Below are 20,179 nucleotides of genomic sequence, written 5' to 3'. Positions count from 1 at the left end.
CCTCTGCAGTGTGATTTGGTGCCACAAAACACCAGCCATGATTTTGAGTGTTGTGGTTAATATGTTCAGTGGTGCCACTTATTGATTGATTTATGTCTTAATGATTTACTGAATTATACTTAATCTCTTAAATACTAAGGGCATATATGCTGTCCCACATTTTAGAGTTTCACTCTCTTAACTTTTGTGCGTATGTGTGTGTTTGTGTTTTATGCTATTTACAGACGAATTTATGTGCATATGTTTGCATGTGTTTATGTGTCGATGTGAGTTAAATGGAGATAAAAGGTATTCAGCTTGTGGATCGGCTTTGTAAAGCTATATAAATTGTTTTGTTGAATGGTTTATTGTTGAAAAATAAATGTTTTAATAAATGTGCACCAATCACTTTCATAACTACATAGGTTACATATTAGTTTCATAACACTAATATGTTACTGAATAACCCTCAGGCTTCATGCCTGAATAATACACCAAAGTTGAAAAGGTTGACAAAGCCAGAGGTAAATAAATCACAGCAAGCATTTTAAGTGCAGTTGTAGTAAAAACTCTCAATTACACAATGATTCTAGCAGAAACATGCTCAAAAATATGCGAATGGCATGACCAAACAGGCATTCACATGAACATAGATTAAGTAAACCCATCAGTTTCCTGAACAGAGGGTCAGGAGGAGGGACAGGTAGAGGTCACTTGGGTCATTCAAGTCTTTTTTATTGGCTAAAGCAGATGGCCCTCTCTCTTCTTGTCATTGTGAAAGTAGCCTTGGCTTAAATGTCAGGTTTAACAATAGTTAAAGAAGACAAAGGAAAATCTAAGCCAAGCAGGATTTCTAAAGGAGTTACCACAGAAGGCTATAAACATGGCTACTGCCAGATTTACTGAGTTACAAGTTGGTTATCCACAGCCTGCCATGTACTCCGAGTTTTATTTGAATGCTAGTTTGAGGAGGAGCTGCCCTGGGCTCTTAGGGGTCTACAAAGCTCAATACCGCATAGCACTGTCCCACTGGGCTCTGGGTTCAGGAAATGCAACATCTCTCTCTATATTTATGAGATGAAGATTTAGATGGAGCTCAGGGGTTTTATAAGAGCACATCAGTTCACTTCACTCAGTTCCTCTAGAATGACATGGCACTGTTTCCAGGCAGTTTTATCAGCTCCTCATTGCATCTCTGCATTCAGCTTTTTCATACAAAACTGACTAAAGCAGATGTGTAAATTGCAGAACTGAGTACAAAGTGTTTTGTGCTTTGATTTCATTAGCATTCTCTAGAATTTTCATGCAAGAAATTCTGCTCACAATTTTTCTTTTGTGTATGTGTTTGTCCTTTTTTTCTTAGCTCATTCTTGGTTTCAGTAAGAGGAGAAGCAGAAAGAGAAGGAAAAAAGTTTATGTTCCTTCACAAACATGTGACCCCTTTACACAGCTGAAAATCATTTAGTCTTGCAGGTCAGCAATGCACAGAGAGAGAGAGAGAGAGAGAGAGAGAGAGAGAGAGAAAGAGAGAGAGAGATGTTTTATATAAGGCACATTTTATTAAATTCTGTTAAAAAATCAGAAGAATGTAAAACCCAGTTTACGATGTTACCCAAATAATCCAAGTCTTCCAAGTCTTGGATTTTAAGAGTGGTGGGTAAGCAACATAGCTGACAATTATTTTGAAATTCATGTCTATGCCACACCAAAAAAGCAGAGTACCATATGCAGAATGGCTTCAGTATTTCTTTTGGCAGACTCTCAAAACCAGGCAACACTGCAGTTGAGCAGAGCTGCTGGGATTTCAGTAATGGCAATCGCTTCTGATGGACAGGTAGTGTAGACACATAGCTGAGTACCAACAGGACAAACCACAACTTCCTCCAGTCAAGCTTATTTGACCAAAATCTCCAATCGTGTGAATCTCAGAATCCTAGAGGTAGTACTTTATGTTACACAAGCTGTAAAGAGAGTAAGTAAGTAAGTAGCTTCAGCAGGGCTATTGGAATGTAATATGGGTTAATTGTTATAGGGTTTATCTGAGAGTTTGGGGGAACAGACTGTGATTATTCATGTTGCCCCATGTCTGTTTCTGATGTCATGCTTCCTCTTGGTAGGGGGTGGGGTGGGCCATTGAAGGGAGTGGGTAGGAATGCACAAAGCCCGAGCACATGAATGGCAGTCCTTCCCAGATGTGTCTATTAAGTGGTAACACCTGGGTTGAGTGCTCTCTATGCCCCAAAACAGGGCAAACTGTTTAGCGGCTCTTTTATTGGATGGTTGATAATTACTGTTAACTGTGTGACTCAGGCATGAGAGGAATATGAGGTGACAGGGGTCAACACACGTGCAGAAGTCATCCTTTCATGCTACTCTGAGACTGACTGACTAGACTGCAACTTTATGAGTTTCTTGCCTGTGGAGGCTAAAAATAGGATCTAGGAAGCCAGTTTTTAGGATCGTTGGTGCCTTTTAAATCCATCATTTCCATGTTACATTATTTTACTCCACTGTGAACCAAAGTGATAGAGGTCTTAGATCCACTGCTTACAAACAAACCTAAGATAAACAAACCATTTAGAGATTTTATAGTCCTTTGTGGCTTGTTATGTTGTTATTCATGGTGCCGACTGTAGGTTTCGGTTTCTAGAGCTAAGTTCTAAAAAGGCAAAATCTTGACTATAATATAGTCCTAAAAACTCAAATGATATTAAAGCATAACTTATAGCATAGGAGTTTTGTCCTAATATATATATATATATATATATATATATATATATATATATATGTAAAGAATACACTGTGGCAGTCGTCTACTGTTTAATGTGTCCAGTTCCCCAGTCCCCTCGATGACACATCTGATATAACACATGACATTGTGGAGAGTCATGGTGAAAGATGGTTGTGTTGATCAGATGTCAGCTAATACTGTGTGGTTACTTCAACATACCCAGAACTCAACCATCACTTTGGCATATTACACTGAACTCACCAAACCCTGGAGTTGTCTCTGGGTAGTGAGTCAGCAGCAGCCCGATGTGCTGCTGTGGATACACAGCCCTTGTTTAATGAAAATATTTTCTTCTCATGAGTCAGGATTATGTTCAGGAATGGCTAATATTTCCCAAAAGACTTTCATATGATGCAAAAGCACATAATCTTTCAGCCCTTGCTTCACAGATCACTCTCAGATAAAATGTCTATATTTGGCTTGCAAATCTTCAGTTCCCTTGGCATTCTGTTTAGGCCATACTGTTTACGATGACAGTGAAGACATACAAGAACTTCTGCTTTTGAGCCTAGGGTTGGTGATTAAGACCAATTTCCATAAAGGCTGGGATGCTGGAACATGTAAATAAAAACAGAATGAAGTGATAATTTAAGCCCCAAATTTCCTAGAAAATAGTACAAGAACTATATTTCAAATGCTGAACCTGAGAATTTTTTTTTTGTTTTCAGAAAAATATAGACTGTCTTTTTATTTTATGCCAGCAATGTTTAAACAATTTGGGATGGGAAACAAAAGACTGGTTAAGCTGTGTAATGCTACAAAAGTATTAAAGTAAAGGAAAGTTTCAAAAGGTCATGCAACAGGTCTGTGTCATGATTGCAAAATAAAATCAATGTAAAATAGCAAAGTACCTGAGGATTTATACATCAATAGTACATAATATGACAAAAAGATTCAAAGTTTATGTGGAAATCTCTATAGGCAGGGTAAAAGGCCAGGATCCGGAAATGCTGCTGCTTCTCTGGGCCTGAGGCAGACTGAGGCAAAGTGGACAAGTTTGGAGCTGGAAAATTCTTTTTGAAAATCTCAAATGTTGAGTCCTATGGGCTAAAGAGGAGTGAGACCATTCGACTTGTTATAGGTGCACAGTCCAAAAGCCAGCATCTGTGATGGGTTGAGGGGGCATTTGTGCACATGGCATGGGTGACTTGCATGTCTGTAAAGGCACAATTAATGTTGCACAATATAAACAGGATTTGGAGTAGCATGCTGCCATCCAAATGATGTCTTTTTCATGGAAGGCCTTGTTTATTTCAGTAAGAAAAGGCCAGTTCACATTTTGCACGGAATACAATAGCATGGCTCCTTAGTAAAAGATTCCAGGAGCCAAACTAGTCCAGATCTGTCACCCAAAGAAAACAACTGTTTCATTATAAAACAAAAAAATACTATAATGGAGAAACTGATCTGTTCATCAGCTGAAATCCTAGAAGAAGCAATAATAGGAAAACCTTTCACTTTCAAAAGTACAGCAAGTGGTCTCTTCAGTTCCCAAATGTTTAGTGTTGTTAAAAGAAGAGGTAAAAGAAGTTGTAAACACTGCCCCTGTCCCAGATTTTTTGGAATGTGTTGCTGGCATAAAAGTAAATAAATATATAAGAAAATAAATAAGGCGGAACAGTGGCGCAGCAGGTAGTGTTGCAGTCACACAGCTCCAGGGACCTGGAGGTTGTGGGTTCGATTCCCGCTCCGGGTGACTGTCTGTGAGGAGTTGGTGTATTCTCCCCATGTCCGCGCGGGTTTCCTCCGGGTGCCCCGTTTTCCTCCCACAGTCCAAAAACACACGTTGGTAGGTGGATTGGCGACTCCAAAGTGTCCGTAGGTGTGAGTGACTGTGTGTGTTGCCCTGTGAAGGACTGGCGCCCCCTCCAGGGTTTATTCCTGCCTTGCGCCCAATGATTCCAGGTAGGCTCTGGACCCACCTTGAATTGGATAAGCGGTTACAGATAATGAATGAATGAAAATAAATAAATAACATTTCTATTTTTCATCCTTTAAAATTGTGTTGTTTTTAAATTAAATAAAAAATGATTAGCAGATTTTTGCATTTTGTTTTTATTCACATTTTGTGCAATGCCACAGCTTTTTTGGAGATGGAACTCCTTAATGCAGATGTGAAATACAGGACTGGTATTATTACACCCTTTGAAGTGAACAATTCCTCTTTGTGTGTATGTAATTCCATGTTTCTTTGTGTTCTCAGGATGCCAGCTGCTAGCATCATGACTGGTGGGAGAGCTCTGTTGCTCTGTACAAACACAGAGAACTGCATCTACCAGTCAGCTAACGGGTATGAAACACCACACCTCAGTGCACATAGCATTTATACCTGTACAGTATTATCCACATTCCCAGGCCATCTGCTCAAGACCCAGCAGAGATTGAATGGCTTCTTTGATTATCTTTATTACGCTATACCCCTATACATTGTAATTATTTATTACACTATACCCAAGCCAGTTGTCAGTCTTGTTTTATTTTTTTAGTACTCATATTACTGTATTAATGCTGGTTTGGTGGTGCACTGTAACTGGTGCATTTCTGAAACCTGTTTTGCCTCTTTAATGACCACTGGGACAAGACTTAATTTTATTAGTGTTTAATATTGTCAAACTAAAACAAATTTGTTTGGAAACTTTTGAAAGGTGGTGTAAGTGCCTTGACTCAAAGAATCTGTGATTAGTAGTTTTCTGAACCATGTTTTCTAAATTGCACACAAAGATTTGTAAATTCTGAGACCCCAGGTGATATATTAAGGTTTGATTTAGGAAAAGCCTAGAAATAAATGTATTTTACGTAAATCTAATTAAACCTCTAGGCACTATACATGATTTCCATATTCTGTTAGCTAATAATGATGTGCCCTGTTGGATTGGAACACCATGGTCTGTTATTGAGGGCAGTAAATCCCTCAGTAAGAGGAATTTTGAGTGGACTGAGCTCATTCTGAGCAAGTCCTTTCTACCTATGTATGTCACAAAGAGGCATAGCAGGTCATAAAAGGCAAATCCTGAACAAATAAGGTCAAAGAGACTTTGTTTTTTTTTCTGTGACTCTGTTTACCCTCTTGCCATCAGCTCGTGTTGTCTCAGCCCATTCAGAACGTCCTCTTTGGGTTTTTTTTTTTGCATGCTCAGTTGGTGAAAAGGATTTTGGTGTCTCAGTTGGCGTGGGTGGTGGGTGATGTTACCTTCTTCCCTCAGTTTAGGTTCCAACTTGGCCCCTTTTTCCTCAAATAGTCCATTCCCTTCCAGCAAGTAGAAGGACATAATCACCCCCTCCTTTTTTGGTCTGCTCCTCTTTCTCCTTCTCCCCCTCTTCACGTCACCCTCCCACTCTCCTTTTCTCTCCCCCTCTCTCTTTTTTTCTTGGGTTTTGGAGTTTGACCTAGTTTTTCTCCTGCACTGCCTTATGATTTGTAAAATGAAAGAGTCACACCAGAGCAAAAATGTCTCTAGTTGAGTTTGTAATTCCAAAAAACAGAAAAAGCAGAAATGTTTAATGTAATCTTTCCTGCTTGACTTTAAAAAAAGTCATTCAGCAATGACACAAAAAGCTCCACAGTTCACATTTCCTCCATTTGTTTGTTGAATCCATATGATTGGATGGGCTGGCTGTAGCCCAAGTTTATGTTTATTCACTGAGCCAGTTAAAGAAAGAGAAAGATGCACGTCTGTCCTTTGACTTTTGCCCTTTCTTATGGAAGCTCATTTATTCCGCTGCTCGCTCAGGAGGTTTGGAACCAAGCCATGACCTTAAATCTGATGCTTAAGCACAATCCATAATTTGCTAGCTCGGTTTGAAAGGATGTTTTCCGTCCACAGTTTCCACATTTGAAATTCATATTGACTTTTATCATATGAAGCTTGTGAATTAATAATGTTAACATTTATCAGCCACTGCCAATGAGCATCATGGTTTAAACCATAGGCTTCTGGACTGCCCATGTCCTGTGTAGATAAAATATTGCTAGTCACATCAACAAAAACAATGCTTGTTATTTAGGTGATGATTAATTGGGTGTACAAGAAGGCAGGGAAACACTTCAAATGTGCAGGACTACCCCATGAACAGGGGAAAGGCTGAGATCAAGAGAAACGCGTCATTGTCTTAATACACGGGTTAGTGCAACTTACTGTTTTGTGTGGTGTACAGGCTCCAGTGCTGTGGCTTGCTGTTTGAAGACGCTCAGTCTGTGGTGCCCCAGAGGACAGACCTGTGCAGGGTTGTGGACAGCCAGTCCCCCCTCACGTCCCTGGACAACTTCAACCACTGCCCAAGGGACAGCGCAATGCTCGCCCACAAGAGACAGACCAGCAGTCATCCCCTTGAGAATGGCCTGGGGAACTGCAACAAACCTCCCAGGACTCCGACAGGGGTCAAGAACACTGCCAGTATTAGAGACAAGATCTCCCAGTGGGAGGGGAAAACAGAACATACTGGGCCAAACCTGCAAGCAGCTGTTCAGAAAGAGACTGAAAGTGTGAGGAAGAAGGATGTTAAAACGACAGAGGTACAAAGGAGAGACAGTAAACAAGGTTTTAGCTGGGAGAAACAGGACGGTGGCAAAGAAAATGGGAATAAGTCTGAAGATTCAAGGACTTCTGAGGTGTGTACTAAGGAAAGAGACGTGATTCTAGACAAAGCGCCTGTGGGGAAAACAGCAGAGAACGTTCAGGACAAAAAGTCAGTTTTAACGCACATTAAGAAACTCGAGCAGGCGATGAAGGAGACCCCTTCGAAGCCTTCTTTGCCAGGCAACTATTTCTGTCCGCCTTCTAAAGAGGAGCAGGAGGAAGCAGAAAGGAGAGCTGCAGAACCGATCTTCGGGACTCTGGATGTGGTGAGAACAGGGAGTCGCCGTGGCCGAAACCGAGACCCTGAGAACGTGTACACTGAACCTGGAGCTCCCTCCATTAATCCCCTCCCCAAACCCCAACGCACATTTCAGCACCACACTCAAACACACACCCCAGGACCTCCTCAAGGCTTGATGAAAGGTAGGCGGAACCTGCCACCTTTGCCTTCCATACCCCCTCCACCCCTGCCCTCCTGCCCTCCACCTCCTGGGGTCTGCCGCAGGCCTAGGGGTGAACGAACTCGGGACAGCAACAATAGGTGGGTTTTACACTATGCTAGTGTCATGCTAACATGCTATGCAGTTTAGCAAACTGCTCTCCAAGACTTTTTTGGTGATTTATTTGCTTTTAATGTTTGCCTTATTCATTGTATGAGTCTTATATATGTTTTGGTACATGACTTCTGGTTGGGAATCATTTTGAAAGAGTGAGACCTGCTTCACTGAATGTTGCACTGTACTTCAGATGAGCTATGGCTACTCATACTACTCTATTGTTAGTGACCCCTACAGTGTGATTTTCTGTTGGTTTTAAGGTTTGTGAGCCTATGAATATTCAGATAACTCCATATTCCCAGGAACAAGCTTTGAGGATCTGAATGAAATTGATAATCCAGATTTATCAGAAAATCTGATTCAAATTAACACTGTTTAAAAACGTTTGATAAAGTATTTCTTAATCATCTTATGCATTTTAGACTCATACTCATACTATAATTTTGAATCATTTTGGTCAGTTTAAATCAGCCAGGCTGACTGAATTCCAGAAGGAACATTTTCAACCTATACAATTTTGTTGTAGGTGCACTTCCTTGATTCATATACTGTATATACATCATAAAACCAGGGTAGCACTGTGGTGCAGCAGGTAGTGTCGCAGTCACACAGCTCCAGGGGCCTGGAGGTTGTAGGTCCAAGTCTTGCTCCGGGTGACTGTCTGTGAGGAGTTGCAGTAGTGTCTTCTCTGGGTGGTGTGTTCTCCCTGTGTCCATGTGGGTTTTTCTTCGGGTACTCCAGTTTCCTCCCACAGTCCAAAAAATTGGCCTATTTTGGGTTTAAAGTGAAAATGTCATTTGTGATATTACACCATTGTTGGTATGCATCACTAATAGTACTGGTTTGGGTTGATTTCTTTGCCTAGTTTTGGCCTGATATGTATGGAGATACATGTTATTACACAATAGAGTTTTAAGCAATTTCCTGTAGTCCCTGTCACTTTCTTGCCTGATCTCCTTCTCTCTATTGTTTACTTTTTTCTCCATGTAGGTTTTACACTATGTTACTTTTGTAGCATCGTCAGTTGTCCATTCCCTCACTATAAAGATTAGTGTTACTAAAATAACCCAAGAGATATACAGTTTGTAAATTTGGACAATGCCTTTATATTGTTTCTTTATTTATTTGACATTGTTTGTTGCTGAATTTACAGGAAATCGTATGAGTTTGAGGATCTGTTGCAGTCTTACACTGAGGGCTGTCGAGTGGACTGGTATGCTCAGTCCAAGCTGGGACTGACACGCACTTTATCAGAGGAGAACGTCTATGAGGATATTCTAGGTAACACACAACGCCCGTAGTCGCTATAGCCAAATGATATGACTATAGGATTAATAGGAAGCTAAAAACACAAAGAGTCTTACTGAAAGAATCTTTTATATAGATTAGATATGAATTGATTTAAATCGTGGATATGAATGCATTTCACCAAGAGCAAAAATTTGTCTAAATCAGAAAAAAAAAAAAAAGTAAAACAGACTGAGTGTGTTTTTGTTGGCTCTTTGTGGCAGGAGGATTTCATTAATTAAGTAATACTTTTATGACATAAAGGTAAAAGTGTATGAGTTTCTTTGCTTTGCCTCATCACCAGTTTTGTCTCTTATGGGTACCCCACATTAGAGACTCGTGCAGGCCTTAAATCACCACAGTATAATATAAAGTCTTAACTGTGCTGGTCTGCAGCAGGAGGGTAACATTAAAAGGATCCAGAACACTTTCATTGTTTGGTGATGTTTTGGACGTGGAGCACTGCGCAGTGCTGATTTCTCAAGGATGAAATTGAATGTTGATTTTTAAAATCCAGAAACAAAACAAAACCAAAGTAAATGGGTTACGTAATTGTAAGGGGATTTCAGAAGCACAGTTTACTTAAGGAATGAAATTCACTTTCTCCGTTTGCATGAAGAACCGGATAAGAATTATGTCTAAGAGATCTGTCTAATGCAGCAGTGCAGAAAAGGCAGGCCTTTGACAGATGCTAAAAGCTGCTAAAGGACATTTATTCCTCCTGCTTAGGACACCGGTTTCTTCATTCCTCATAAATATAGAGAGCATCGTGTGCTCCTCAGGTCTGGGACTGGATGTCCCTGCCTCAAACTCTCCTCCCACTAGTCGCATCTGGTGGATGAATCGACGTGGGAGAGGGGTTATGTGTCTGAAAAAACACCATGCTCTCTCTCTCTCTCTCTCCCTCTCCACCTCTCTTTCCATCTTCTTCCTCCCTGTCTCTCTAAATCTTTCTTTCTTTCTGTCTCCTTCTAGACCTATTGCATGTTTGCATAGATTGTAGAGTAGGTAGTGGGTGATGGTGCTAGTTTTTCGTAGACTCGCTGGCAAGCTCTCAAACATCTGGAGCAAACAAATATGAAGTGAAACAAAACATGACGTCAGTCTGTATCCTATCACGGAAAGAAGCTTGAGTGAAATGGAGTATTGACAGGGAAAGTTAGCTATGCTCAGTTAAGCTGCAGCTGCAGTAATTACTTGAATTAAATTCAGAAAATTCAGTACAAAACTACGAGGAGAAAGGAAAGACACTGAAGCAGAATCTTTTCTCGTTGTTGAAACCCATTCTGTACAGCACCTTCTGAGTTTGTATGCCTGTTTCTCTTCTGGTAGCTCTCCCTTTAGAATGAGATTTTATAAAAATCTGCATTGCTTTTGAATTGACTTTGTGCAGACCCTCCATCAAAAGAAAACCCTTATGAAGACATAGAGGTAGAAAATCGTTGTCCCGGAAGCAAATGTTCTGTGCCCATGTCACCATCCTCACCCACTCCAGACACGCCAACTAAGGTACGTCATCGCCATCTTAAAGCAAGTCTTTGAGATTTACATTTAATGGCATTTAATATAAGATCATCTCAAAGCAACTTTATGGGCAATTACCATTCTCTCTTTTTAATGTCACTTTCCACCAATACTAGCTCTCCTCCAAGCCTGGATTTTTCAGGCAAAACTCTGAACGGCGCAGCTTCAAACTACTAGAACTGCGTAAGACCAACAGGGAAGGGGGCATAGGATCACCAAGGATAAGCCCACCTTCAACCCCCAGCAGTCCTGATGATACACCTTGCCTCTCAGGAGACCCCTACAACCGCAGACGAAGGAAAATCCCCAAGGTAGCACAAAAAAAAGCTGTTTTTTGTATTCCATTTCTTATGTAATAAATTTATGGCTCCACTCAGGGCATATTCAAATTCTATAACAAAATCTGGCAGACAGTAAAGACGTATTTTCAAGGTTTGCAGGAAAAAAAAGTTGAAAAGGGAAAAGGGACATTTCCTTTAGTGCTCATTAATGAAAATCTTGGGCAGACGTTTTGAAAACAAATACAGTGAGCCCTATCCCTGTTGGAGATAGTGACTATTTTCTTTTCCAACAGATGGTGCAGAAGATCAATGTCATCTTTGAGGCCAGGAGGGGGAAGAAGAGGATGAAGAGGGTCTCACAGTCAACAGAATCCAGCTCAGGACGAGGTGTGTCTGGGCTTAGTTACAAAAATCTTATCTCACAAGCAAGTTTTCATACAAATTTTAATCACCGTCCCATTATTAGCTGTTATGCTGTTATAGTTATATATGTTATGCTGGTCTTATTTGAAACTAATCACTTTTGACCATCCATAGAAGCCTCAGCACATTACATGCTGCATGTCCTGCATTGTTCAACTGTACTCTGCCCATCCCCTCCCCCACGTGTCTCCACTTAGCTTTACTGACACGTTTACATTTTTGGGTCATTTGCGTTTGACCCGTTCCTCCAAGGATGGTAAAGTTATGTTGCTCTATAGGATACACATGTGCACCAAAGACTGAAGTATGTGTGAGTGTGTAGCTGCATACCAATGTATTGAAATCCTCTCTTATTTCCTGTCTGTTTCTGTTGATACAGTGACTGATGAAAACAGTGAATCCGAAAGTGACACAGAAGAAAAACTGAAAGGTGAGTAAAGAAAATGAAGCATACCACATCATGTTTTTTTCTCTACAGAAGAAGTGCTTCATACATGGATAAGGCTGCATATATATGTCTTTTTGAACTTGACATTGTGTTGTTGGCGTGTAATAGCTCACAGTCAGAGACTGGTGTCAGTCCAGTCCATGTTGAAGCAGACGGGCCGATATCGCACACTGGAGAGGGACCTGATGGACCTGCAGGAGAGGAAGCTCTTTGAGTACTTTCTGGTAGTAGCACTCCATAAAACCAAAGCAGGAGCACCGTATCTGCCTGAGGTCACCCAGCAGTTCCCACTAAAGGTACACTGTGATCTTAGTCTGAAAAGAGTGAATACCTTTGGATGTCTGAAAATATGGGTCAGTTGAATAAAATGGACATGCTGTTATGTTCTGTCCAACTAAAATTACAAGTGCTCAATTTTTATGAACGTTAATGAAGACAAATACAGGTGTTAATAAAATGTGTCTTAGACAAAATGTGTTTCTAAGTTTGAGGTTAAGGTTAAAATACTCTACTAACTTTATTCTCTAGGTAATATATATTTTTTAATACCTTACAATCACTGTGGTGCTCTACTGACCTGTAACAGGTAGAACAGAGTCTCTGTTGTTGCTACTCCAGGCTCAGCACTGCAGAAATGGCACTATGTAACTATGGAGGAGGGAACCAGCCATCCCCACCTCTTCACCTTTATTTCATGACAGTGTTCATGGGGAGCCCATGAGCCAAAATTCCAAATCTTATCATGTGTTCCTTGAAGTGTAAAGTTTATCTTTTCTTTTTGCTGGGTGTTAAATGCGTCATTTTAAATGTTTAGCTGGAGAGGAGTTTCAAGTTCATGCGGGAGGCTGAGGACCAGCTGAAAGTTATCCCTCAATTCTGCTTCCCTGATGCAAAAGACTGGGCTCCTGTGGACAACTTCCCCAGGTAAGGCATTTATCCTCTGGGGTATCCCTGCATTCTGTGAAAAACATAAGGACATTCTCTCATACAGTTTTGCGTCCAACATTTCTGCAGTGAAACCTTTTCGTTTGTGTTGACGGGAGAAGATGGGAGCAGGAGGTTTGGCTACTGTCGACGCTTACTGGTGAGTTTCGTGGTGTGCTGCTCCAACCTTTTTTCCCCCCCTAATTTGGAAAGGACAGCTATTTGAGGTCCAGTCGTGGGAAAGTTTACTTGTGTTAACGGAAGTGTCCCCCTCTTCCCTCACTTCCTCTTCTCAGCATGTACTGTGTTGCTGGACATGCGGTTTTGCTTGTGTACGTTCAGTTCATATTGAGTCTCTTGTGCATATCTGTCGCTTATCATGATTTGAAATACAATGCTCTGAATTAGAGCCTGTGTTTGTGTTTGTTCACACAGCCCAGTGGGAAAGGGAGGCGTCTGCCTGAAGTCTACTGCATAGTGAGCCGGCTGGGGTGTTTTGATCTCTTTTCAAAGGCATGTTCACTTCAAAAACATTCATCAAATTTATTATAACCAAAACAATGCCCTGTCTTACACATTTTTTTAGAGTCTTTTATAACCTAACATAGAGGTTAGGCTTTAAATCCTGTATACTTCTTTGCTGTCTATATTTAGATACTGGATGAGGTTGAGAAAAGGAGGGCCATTTCCCCAGCCCTGGTGCAGCCCTTCATGAGGGGCATCATGGAGGCTCCCTTCCCAGCCCCGGGCAGAACCATTACCGTGAAGAACTTCCTTCCAGGCTCAGGCACTGAGGTCAGTTTTGAGCACATAAGAAACACTACTGAGAATGAAGGGAAGCTAGAATGAAATTGCAATGCAAGAAATATACAATAGGCAGCACGCTGGTGCAGCAGGGAGTGTCTCTGTCACTGCTCAAGGGACCTGGAGGTTGTGGGTTCATGTCCCGCTCCGGGTGACTGTCTGTGAGGAGTTTGGTGTGTTCTCCCTGTGTCTATATGGGTTTCCTCTGGGTGCTCTGTGTGTTTTTTGGACCTCCCACGGTCCAAAAAAACACACATTGGTAGGTGGATTGGCGACTCAAAAAGTGTCCGTAGATGTGAGTGTGTGAGTGAATTTGTGAGTGTGTGTTTTGCCCTGTGAAGGACTGGCGCCCCCTCCAGGGTGTGTTCCTTGCACCTAATGATTCCATGTAGGCTCTGGACCCACCGTGACCCTGAACTGGATAAGCGGTTACAGACAATGAATGAATGAATTAAATATACAAAAGAGAACCATTCTCTATGAATCATATTTACATATGTTTTAAAATAAAAATGTTCTTTAACACTTTCTCTTTTTCCCTTTCTCTCTCACTCATCATCAGGTCATAGAGCTGTGTCGGCCTTCGGACTCTCGTCTGGAACATGTGGATTTTGAGTGTCTTTTCTCCTCGCTGAGTCTACGTCTCCTCCTGAGAGTCTTTGCTTCTTTGTTGATGGAGCGGAGGGTCATTTTCACAGCAGACAAGCTCAGGTATGGACACTGAGGGTGTTCAAATTACAGAGGATTGAACATGAGCTGTACTGCAAATTTGTTTTGCAAAAACAGTTATATCACTGTAGAAAAAGTGTACATTTCAAGTAATGTTTTTATAGGAATTTGAGCTTTGAAAACTTATTTGCATTACACATTTGGTATTGAACAGATGAGATGAAAAGAGATGTGACATTAGAAGAAGAGGAAAAGTGCAGTCCATGGAAGCATTTGTCACAGTTCAGAGACAGATACGGAAAAAATGCAGTTCTGTTATAAAGTTGTCATGGGAACGAAAGTCAAAAGGGTTTTTTTTCTTTCTGTCTTTGGAAAACTGTACACTGGGCCAGAGGACAGTCTTAGCGTAATGGAGATAAACCCTGAACATCGTTGTGTACAGTCTGAAAGACCATAAGCACAATATCCTCTCCTTCAAGGCTGCAGCGAGTTTGAGCATGGACTCAACACAAAATAAATCGATCTCTGTCTGCTTGAATATCTCTCCAGTGCTTGTTAAAAGAAGCGTGGAGATAGCTGACTTCAGAAGAGATGACGTGTCATTGCTCAGAAATGAATGGAAACTTGGCTCCATCAGTTCAGATTGTTATTGAATGAACATAAATGAAAACAGATTCGCTCAGACACGAGGCATTAACCTTGTGTCATAGGCACTTGTTTGCTCACCATGATGATTCATTGTGGTACATTTAGTCCATTTTAGCCAGTAATGAGGTTGTTTATGTGAGGGGATGTTTTCTTATCCCTTTGATTTACTATACTTCACCTAACGGTTTGCACGTGCTGAGGGTCTCATTTCAAGATCCGAGGGGAAAATGGAAAAAATATATATTACCCTAACGCCACCTTGTGGTGGAAATTATCAAGCACTGGTTACTGCCACAAACTTTAATTGTGGAAACTCCTATCTGGATAAGACAGTGTGGCGCACATGAGCATATGTCTTCCAGAGAGTGAAGAGTGTTATTATTGGAATCGAGGTATGATTATTTCTCTCTGTGTTTCTCTGTATGAGTGTAGCACGCTCTCTCAGTGTTGTCATGCAGTGGTGGCCCTGCTGTATCCCTTCACATGGCAGCACACATACATCCCTGTTTTGCCGCCCTCCATGATGGACATCGTGTGCACTCCGACTCCATTCATCGTCGGCTTGCTCTCCAGCTCTCTGCCTCGCCTTAAGGAGCTCCCTCTAGAGGAGGTAAGCATTGTATGGAGTGAATTTTACAAAAGCAAAAATTAATCTGCAAGCAAAATTCCTAGAATCAAGAGCATAAAGTATATATTGTGAATGCAAAGCAGAAAAAATATATAATTAGAAAGTACTTTGTTACCTTATTACTCTTTGCAGTTATTTGATACAGGTCTGCGTTTTGCCAGTCTTTGCTTTAATTTATTTATTTTTCCCCCAGTAAGGTCTTTTGCTTCTGCTTCGTTTTATTTTTTATTTATTTATTTATTTATTTATTTATTTATTTATTTATTTACCGCGACCCTGAATTGGATAAGCGGTTACAGATAATGAATGAATGAATATTTATTTATTTATTTGGCCCTGAGTTTCAAAACAAGTTTCACGTGTGGGTGGGTCTTAGAAGATGGCGTTCACCTTGAATCTCGATTGGTTGTTGATTTGGGGCTCTGAAAGCGCATCTGGGACCTAGCCACACCCACCCCGCCAGCTTTCAAGCGCTTTCAAACATGGCGGAACGACGCTTTGGCGGTTTTCCGTCACAGCCGTTACTCGCTCAGTTGTGTCAGGCTGTTGACGTGGGATGTATTTCTAACTGTTTTAGTGTGTGTTTAAAATCTTGAGAGTATCCAAATAACATCGGATTAGAAGGAGCGGACACGTGTGACCCCTTGTTGGCAGAAACAAGATCTACATCTTTGAAATACAGGATAAATCACATAGATGAGTTCATGATTGATGAGAAAACTTAGAAGCAGAAGATGAATCAGAAGCAAAAGACCTTACTGGAAAAATAACAATAAAAAAACTCAGTAAAATCAATACAAAACCTAAATTATTCAAAAATATTTTTATTAAGGAAAACATTGTTTTAATAGTAATAAATATTATTAGTTACTATCTAAAAAAACAGGATTGTTGTATAATTTGGTAGCTTCCTCAGAATTTCCTCAGCCTTTGATTAGATTATGATTGCTTCACCAAAAAGGAAGGAAATAGCAACCAGAAAGAGAGCACATTTGTCTAATAATAGTGTTTCAAAGGAAGTGGAGATTTATGGCTCTGACAAAAAGTTCAAAAGGCAGTGTGTTTCTAATATTTTCCTAAAGCACTTCCTGTTCAGGTGGGCTCTCTTAGCCGCCCGTGACCTATGACCTCTTTCCTTAGTCGAACAATGGTATGGAGTCAGAGCTGAGAGTGCCACCCTTGCAGGAACTGATATCACCCTCTCCTGTTCTCTCCCTCAGGTCCTTGTGGTTGACCTTGGTACTAGTCGTTTCCTCAGACAGGTAAGAAATTCTGCACACTGTTTCCTGTCAGAGCTCTGCTTAATGAATTTGACAAATCCTCTATCAGTGACTCAGAAGCAGTAAGAATTAAAACAGCATGAGTGTAAAATCAAAATGGAGAACAGAAAAAATCATAAGATTATTATTTATTTCTAACCTTAAAATTACAGCTTCATAATCATTGTGATGCTATGGTGAGAGGAGGGAGAAGAGTCTCTGTCATTGCTACAGGTTCAGCACAGCAATTACTGCATATCAGAACACTAAAAAAGTGAATTACTGTCTGCAAATCTAAGGGGAGTCCAGGAGCAGAGATAACAAATCTTACTTAGTGTTCCTTTAACCAGTTAAACTTTTAAAGCTATTTGTCTTACTGTTAAGTTCCCAGTCTCCTGATTAGTTTACTATATTTGCTTGTCACCTTCACATACAGATGGCTTCGTTGATTAATATCACCTTAGACAAATATTTGATTGCAAAATAAATGTACCCAATTACTAGTCTTCTGCTCAACCGCTATGCATGAACCACTGAAAGACATGATCTGAGAGCTCGCTGAGTGATCACAGATGTACAAGTGCCTACCAAATATCTAGCAGTTTAATATCTTTTCCTGTCAGAGACTTTAAATCTGGTAATGTGAAAAGTGTGGTGATTGGCAAGGAGTGCAGTGACAAGCTACAGCCAATGAGAACACAAGAAATGGGGTGAAATGGGGTGAGGGGAAAGCCACGGGTGAATTGCAAGGCATGTTTCCATTGCCACAATATTTATTTACTTCCAACCCTCACTGCAGAACAAAATATCCCTGCTGCTCATGCCCGTTTTCTTATCCATATTCTGTACTGTGTCTTATGTGTACTTTCACTGCCAATCTGGGGGGAAAAAAATTATTGCTCATTTCTTGTCTTTCATTTTGAAAGAATAAAAGTCTTACCCATGGCATTGCATGAATTCTTGCATATGTTTTCATGACAAAATGTGAGTCGCTGATCAGTCATGATGCTCGCACAAGTCGTGTAGTTTGAAGAGTACAGCAATATGACAACTTCAAAAGTCATGTATTGTGCACATGGCATTAGTTAGAATTAGTGAATGCTCTCAGAATATGACTCTGGTATGTCTTCCTCAGATGGATGATGAGGACTCCATTCTTCCCCACAAGCTGCAGGCCGCTCTGGAGCATGTTCTGGAGAGAAGGAGGGAGCTTGCCTGTGACAGAGGGGACCTTCCTAATGGTAAATTATTTGTTTGTTGTAGAACTTAAGGACAAACTACTGCTGTCAGGTTTTAATACAATTTGTTTCATTCACCATTTTTCAGCCAGTATTCTATTGTAGAGATGGTCTTCTCTACTGTTTTAACTCATTTGTCTTGTCTTTTTAGAGCACTGCTCTCTGAGTGCCGTGGTGTCCGAGGCTTTTGTTCGCTTCTTTGTGGAAATTGTTGGACACTACTCACTCTTCATGGGAGGCAATGAGCGGGATGAAGAGTCATCGGCCTCCTCTTCCTCATCCCCCACCCCAGTGTCCTTCCAGCGTGAAGCCTTTCGTAAAGCTGTGTCTTCTAAGAGTCTGCGGCGCTTTCTGGAGGTCTTCATGGAAACACAGATGTTTGCAGGGTTTGTGCAAGAGAGGGAGCTGAGGAGGCAAGGACTGAGAGGTGTGTGCTTAACCTTTTTTCTTTTTTTTCTTTATTCATGCACGATTTATAGTTGAGCCAGTGCTACTGAACCACACACATCACAAATCAAGCACAATAATCACTGTTCCGATGATTAATGGGAGGTTTTTTCTGCCCCCCAGATAAAAATGTCTTCTTTTGCTGCAAGCTGCTGTTCTTTACCACGACCACAGATTCTGGCGATTTTGTTTTAGATATCCTACACATGTCTATTCTCACACCACAGGGTTGTTTGAGGTGAGGGCCCAAGATTACCTGGACTCCCTGCCAGGAGCTGAGAATCGAGGGGTCAACAAGTTTCTCAAAGGTCTAGGTAAGCTTTCTCTTGCCAAAATTCAGTCATTCTTTAAAGAACTCACATTCAGTTTTTGAATTGGATAAACATAAATCTCTCACAAATCAATGTCTCTCTGTCTTGCAGGACACAAAATGAAATTCCTCTCATCTAAAAAGTGAAGTTTCTGTCTACATATTGTAGCATTTTGCTGCACAAGGCCAACTCCAAAGAACCTGAGCACTCATGACAGCACCGAGACTGCAGGGGAAAAACTATAAGCTCAGAAATAACTTAAAACTGTGCAGACACAGAGCCAAAAACCTTCAGAAAACCTTATTCTGCCATTTATATTGAACCAGTATAACAGGCCTTTTCACTGTTGAATGGTTGTTTAAAGTGTGTGTGCATAAAAGACCACCTTCCTTGTAATATTCCACAAGGCCAGAGGAAGAACTTGGACTTAAAGTGTATGTCGGACCAAAGGTTAAATTCCTTTGTACAGGTCTCCTTTTCCACATTTTAAACACTTCTTTTGCTTATCAACTTTTTTGTAAGAAATAGAGTACAACTTCTGAAAGGGGGTGATAAATTAATTTATATTCTTCCTAGAAAAGACCTTTATAAATTTTCTGTTTCATTTTATTAAGAGCAAAAGACAAGTGTGTGTTTGTCATGAACTATTTATCATAGTATATTCCAGACTTGTGCTTGAGGCCGCTGTGACTGGTCAGATTTGTAGGAGTAGGACTGGGACTAGGAAGAAAGATCTGAATGCAAACATGGACAGGATTCTGGAAATGCACAGACTGATGGATGCAGTTCAGCAGTGGGATAACCTGTCCTGGGATTCTGAAAATGTTGGACAAAAACAATGGATGTGATTTACATGTTCTCAATATCCATTTTTCAGTCACCACTTGGTTTGTCTTGAAGTAGATTTCTAAGAACACGCTGGTCTCCGGTCCAAAACGTACCACAGCTGTGATGTACCCCGTCTAAGAACATGTGTCCCATTTTGACTAGCTGCTGTTTGTAAATCAACATTCCCACTCTCCATGTACACCACTGGGGGTCACTATAGAGAGGTATTGGCTGTTAAATTAAACCATCAGTTCTCGTTCCTTTATTGTTTTCAGATTTTGTAAGGACAAATTCATTGCTGTTACACATCTTGTCTCGAAGATCAGTTTGTTAAAATTGATGTGTATTAAATAAAATGATTTTAACAGAAACTTGATGCCACTTGTGGTGACATCACACCAGTTGTTAGTGAAAATAGTTTTACTTAATGTATGTTCTTTCATTAAAGACCCCATTCATCATGAAAAAAATCATCAAAATAATCATTTTAAAAAATCAAATATTTATCAATACTTCATTTGCTTTATTGTCTTTAGTGTTCAAGTAATAATAAATA

General features: G+C 40.6%; 1 protein-coding gene across 1 annotated transcript in view; it reads left to right on the top strand.

Moving 5' to 3' along the window:
- si:dkey-82f1.1 (DENN domain-containing protein 2A) overlaps positions 1 to 19,974 on the top strand; it is a 32,074-nt gene extending 12,100 nt beyond the window's left edge. Inside the window, exons 3-21 of the mRNA XM_066669048.1 lie at positions 4,974 to 5,060; positions 6,926 to 7,888; positions 9,058 to 9,185; positions 10,585 to 10,700; positions 10,832 to 11,026; positions 11,290 to 11,383; positions 11,799 to 11,849; positions 11,976 to 12,163; positions 12,682 to 12,791; positions 12,882 to 12,951; positions 13,227 to 13,304; positions 13,446 to 13,586; positions 14,158 to 14,306; positions 15,345 to 15,522; positions 16,761 to 16,802; positions 17,935 to 18,040; positions 18,189 to 18,464; positions 18,712 to 18,798; positions 18,907 to 19,974. Of these exons, the coding sequence (XP_066525145.1) occupies positions 4,975 to 5,060; positions 6,926 to 7,888; positions 9,058 to 9,185; positions 10,585 to 10,700; positions 10,832 to 11,026; positions 11,290 to 11,383; positions 11,799 to 11,849; positions 11,976 to 12,163; positions 12,682 to 12,791; positions 12,882 to 12,951; positions 13,227 to 13,304; positions 13,446 to 13,586; positions 14,158 to 14,306; positions 15,345 to 15,522; positions 16,761 to 16,802; positions 17,935 to 18,040; positions 18,189 to 18,464; positions 18,712 to 18,798; positions 18,907 to 18,941 (3,093 nt within the window). The 5' untranslated portion in view covers position 4,974 and the 3' untranslated portion in view covers positions 18,942 to 19,974. The remainder of the gene's footprint in view (positions 1 to 4,973; positions 5,061 to 6,925; positions 7,889 to 9,057; positions 9,186 to 10,584; positions 10,701 to 10,831; positions 11,027 to 11,289; positions 11,384 to 11,798; positions 11,850 to 11,975; positions 12,164 to 12,681; positions 12,792 to 12,881; positions 12,952 to 13,226; positions 13,305 to 13,445; positions 13,587 to 14,157; positions 14,307 to 15,344; positions 15,523 to 16,760; positions 16,803 to 17,934; positions 18,041 to 18,188; positions 18,465 to 18,711; positions 18,799 to 18,906) is intronic.
- The last annotated feature ends 205 nt before the right edge of the window (positions 19,975 to 20,179 follow it).

The sequence above is a fragment of the Hoplias malabaricus genome, chromosome 4 (assembly GCF_029633855.1).
Source record: "Hoplias malabaricus isolate fHopMal1 chromosome 4, fHopMal1.hap1, whole genome shotgun sequence".
Taxonomy (NCBI): Eukaryota; Metazoa; Chordata; class Actinopteri; order Characiformes; family Erythrinidae; genus Hoplias; species Hoplias malabaricus.
The sequence above is the reverse complement of the archived record's forward strand: the minus strand, read 5'-3'. Positions and strand labels throughout refer to the sequence as shown.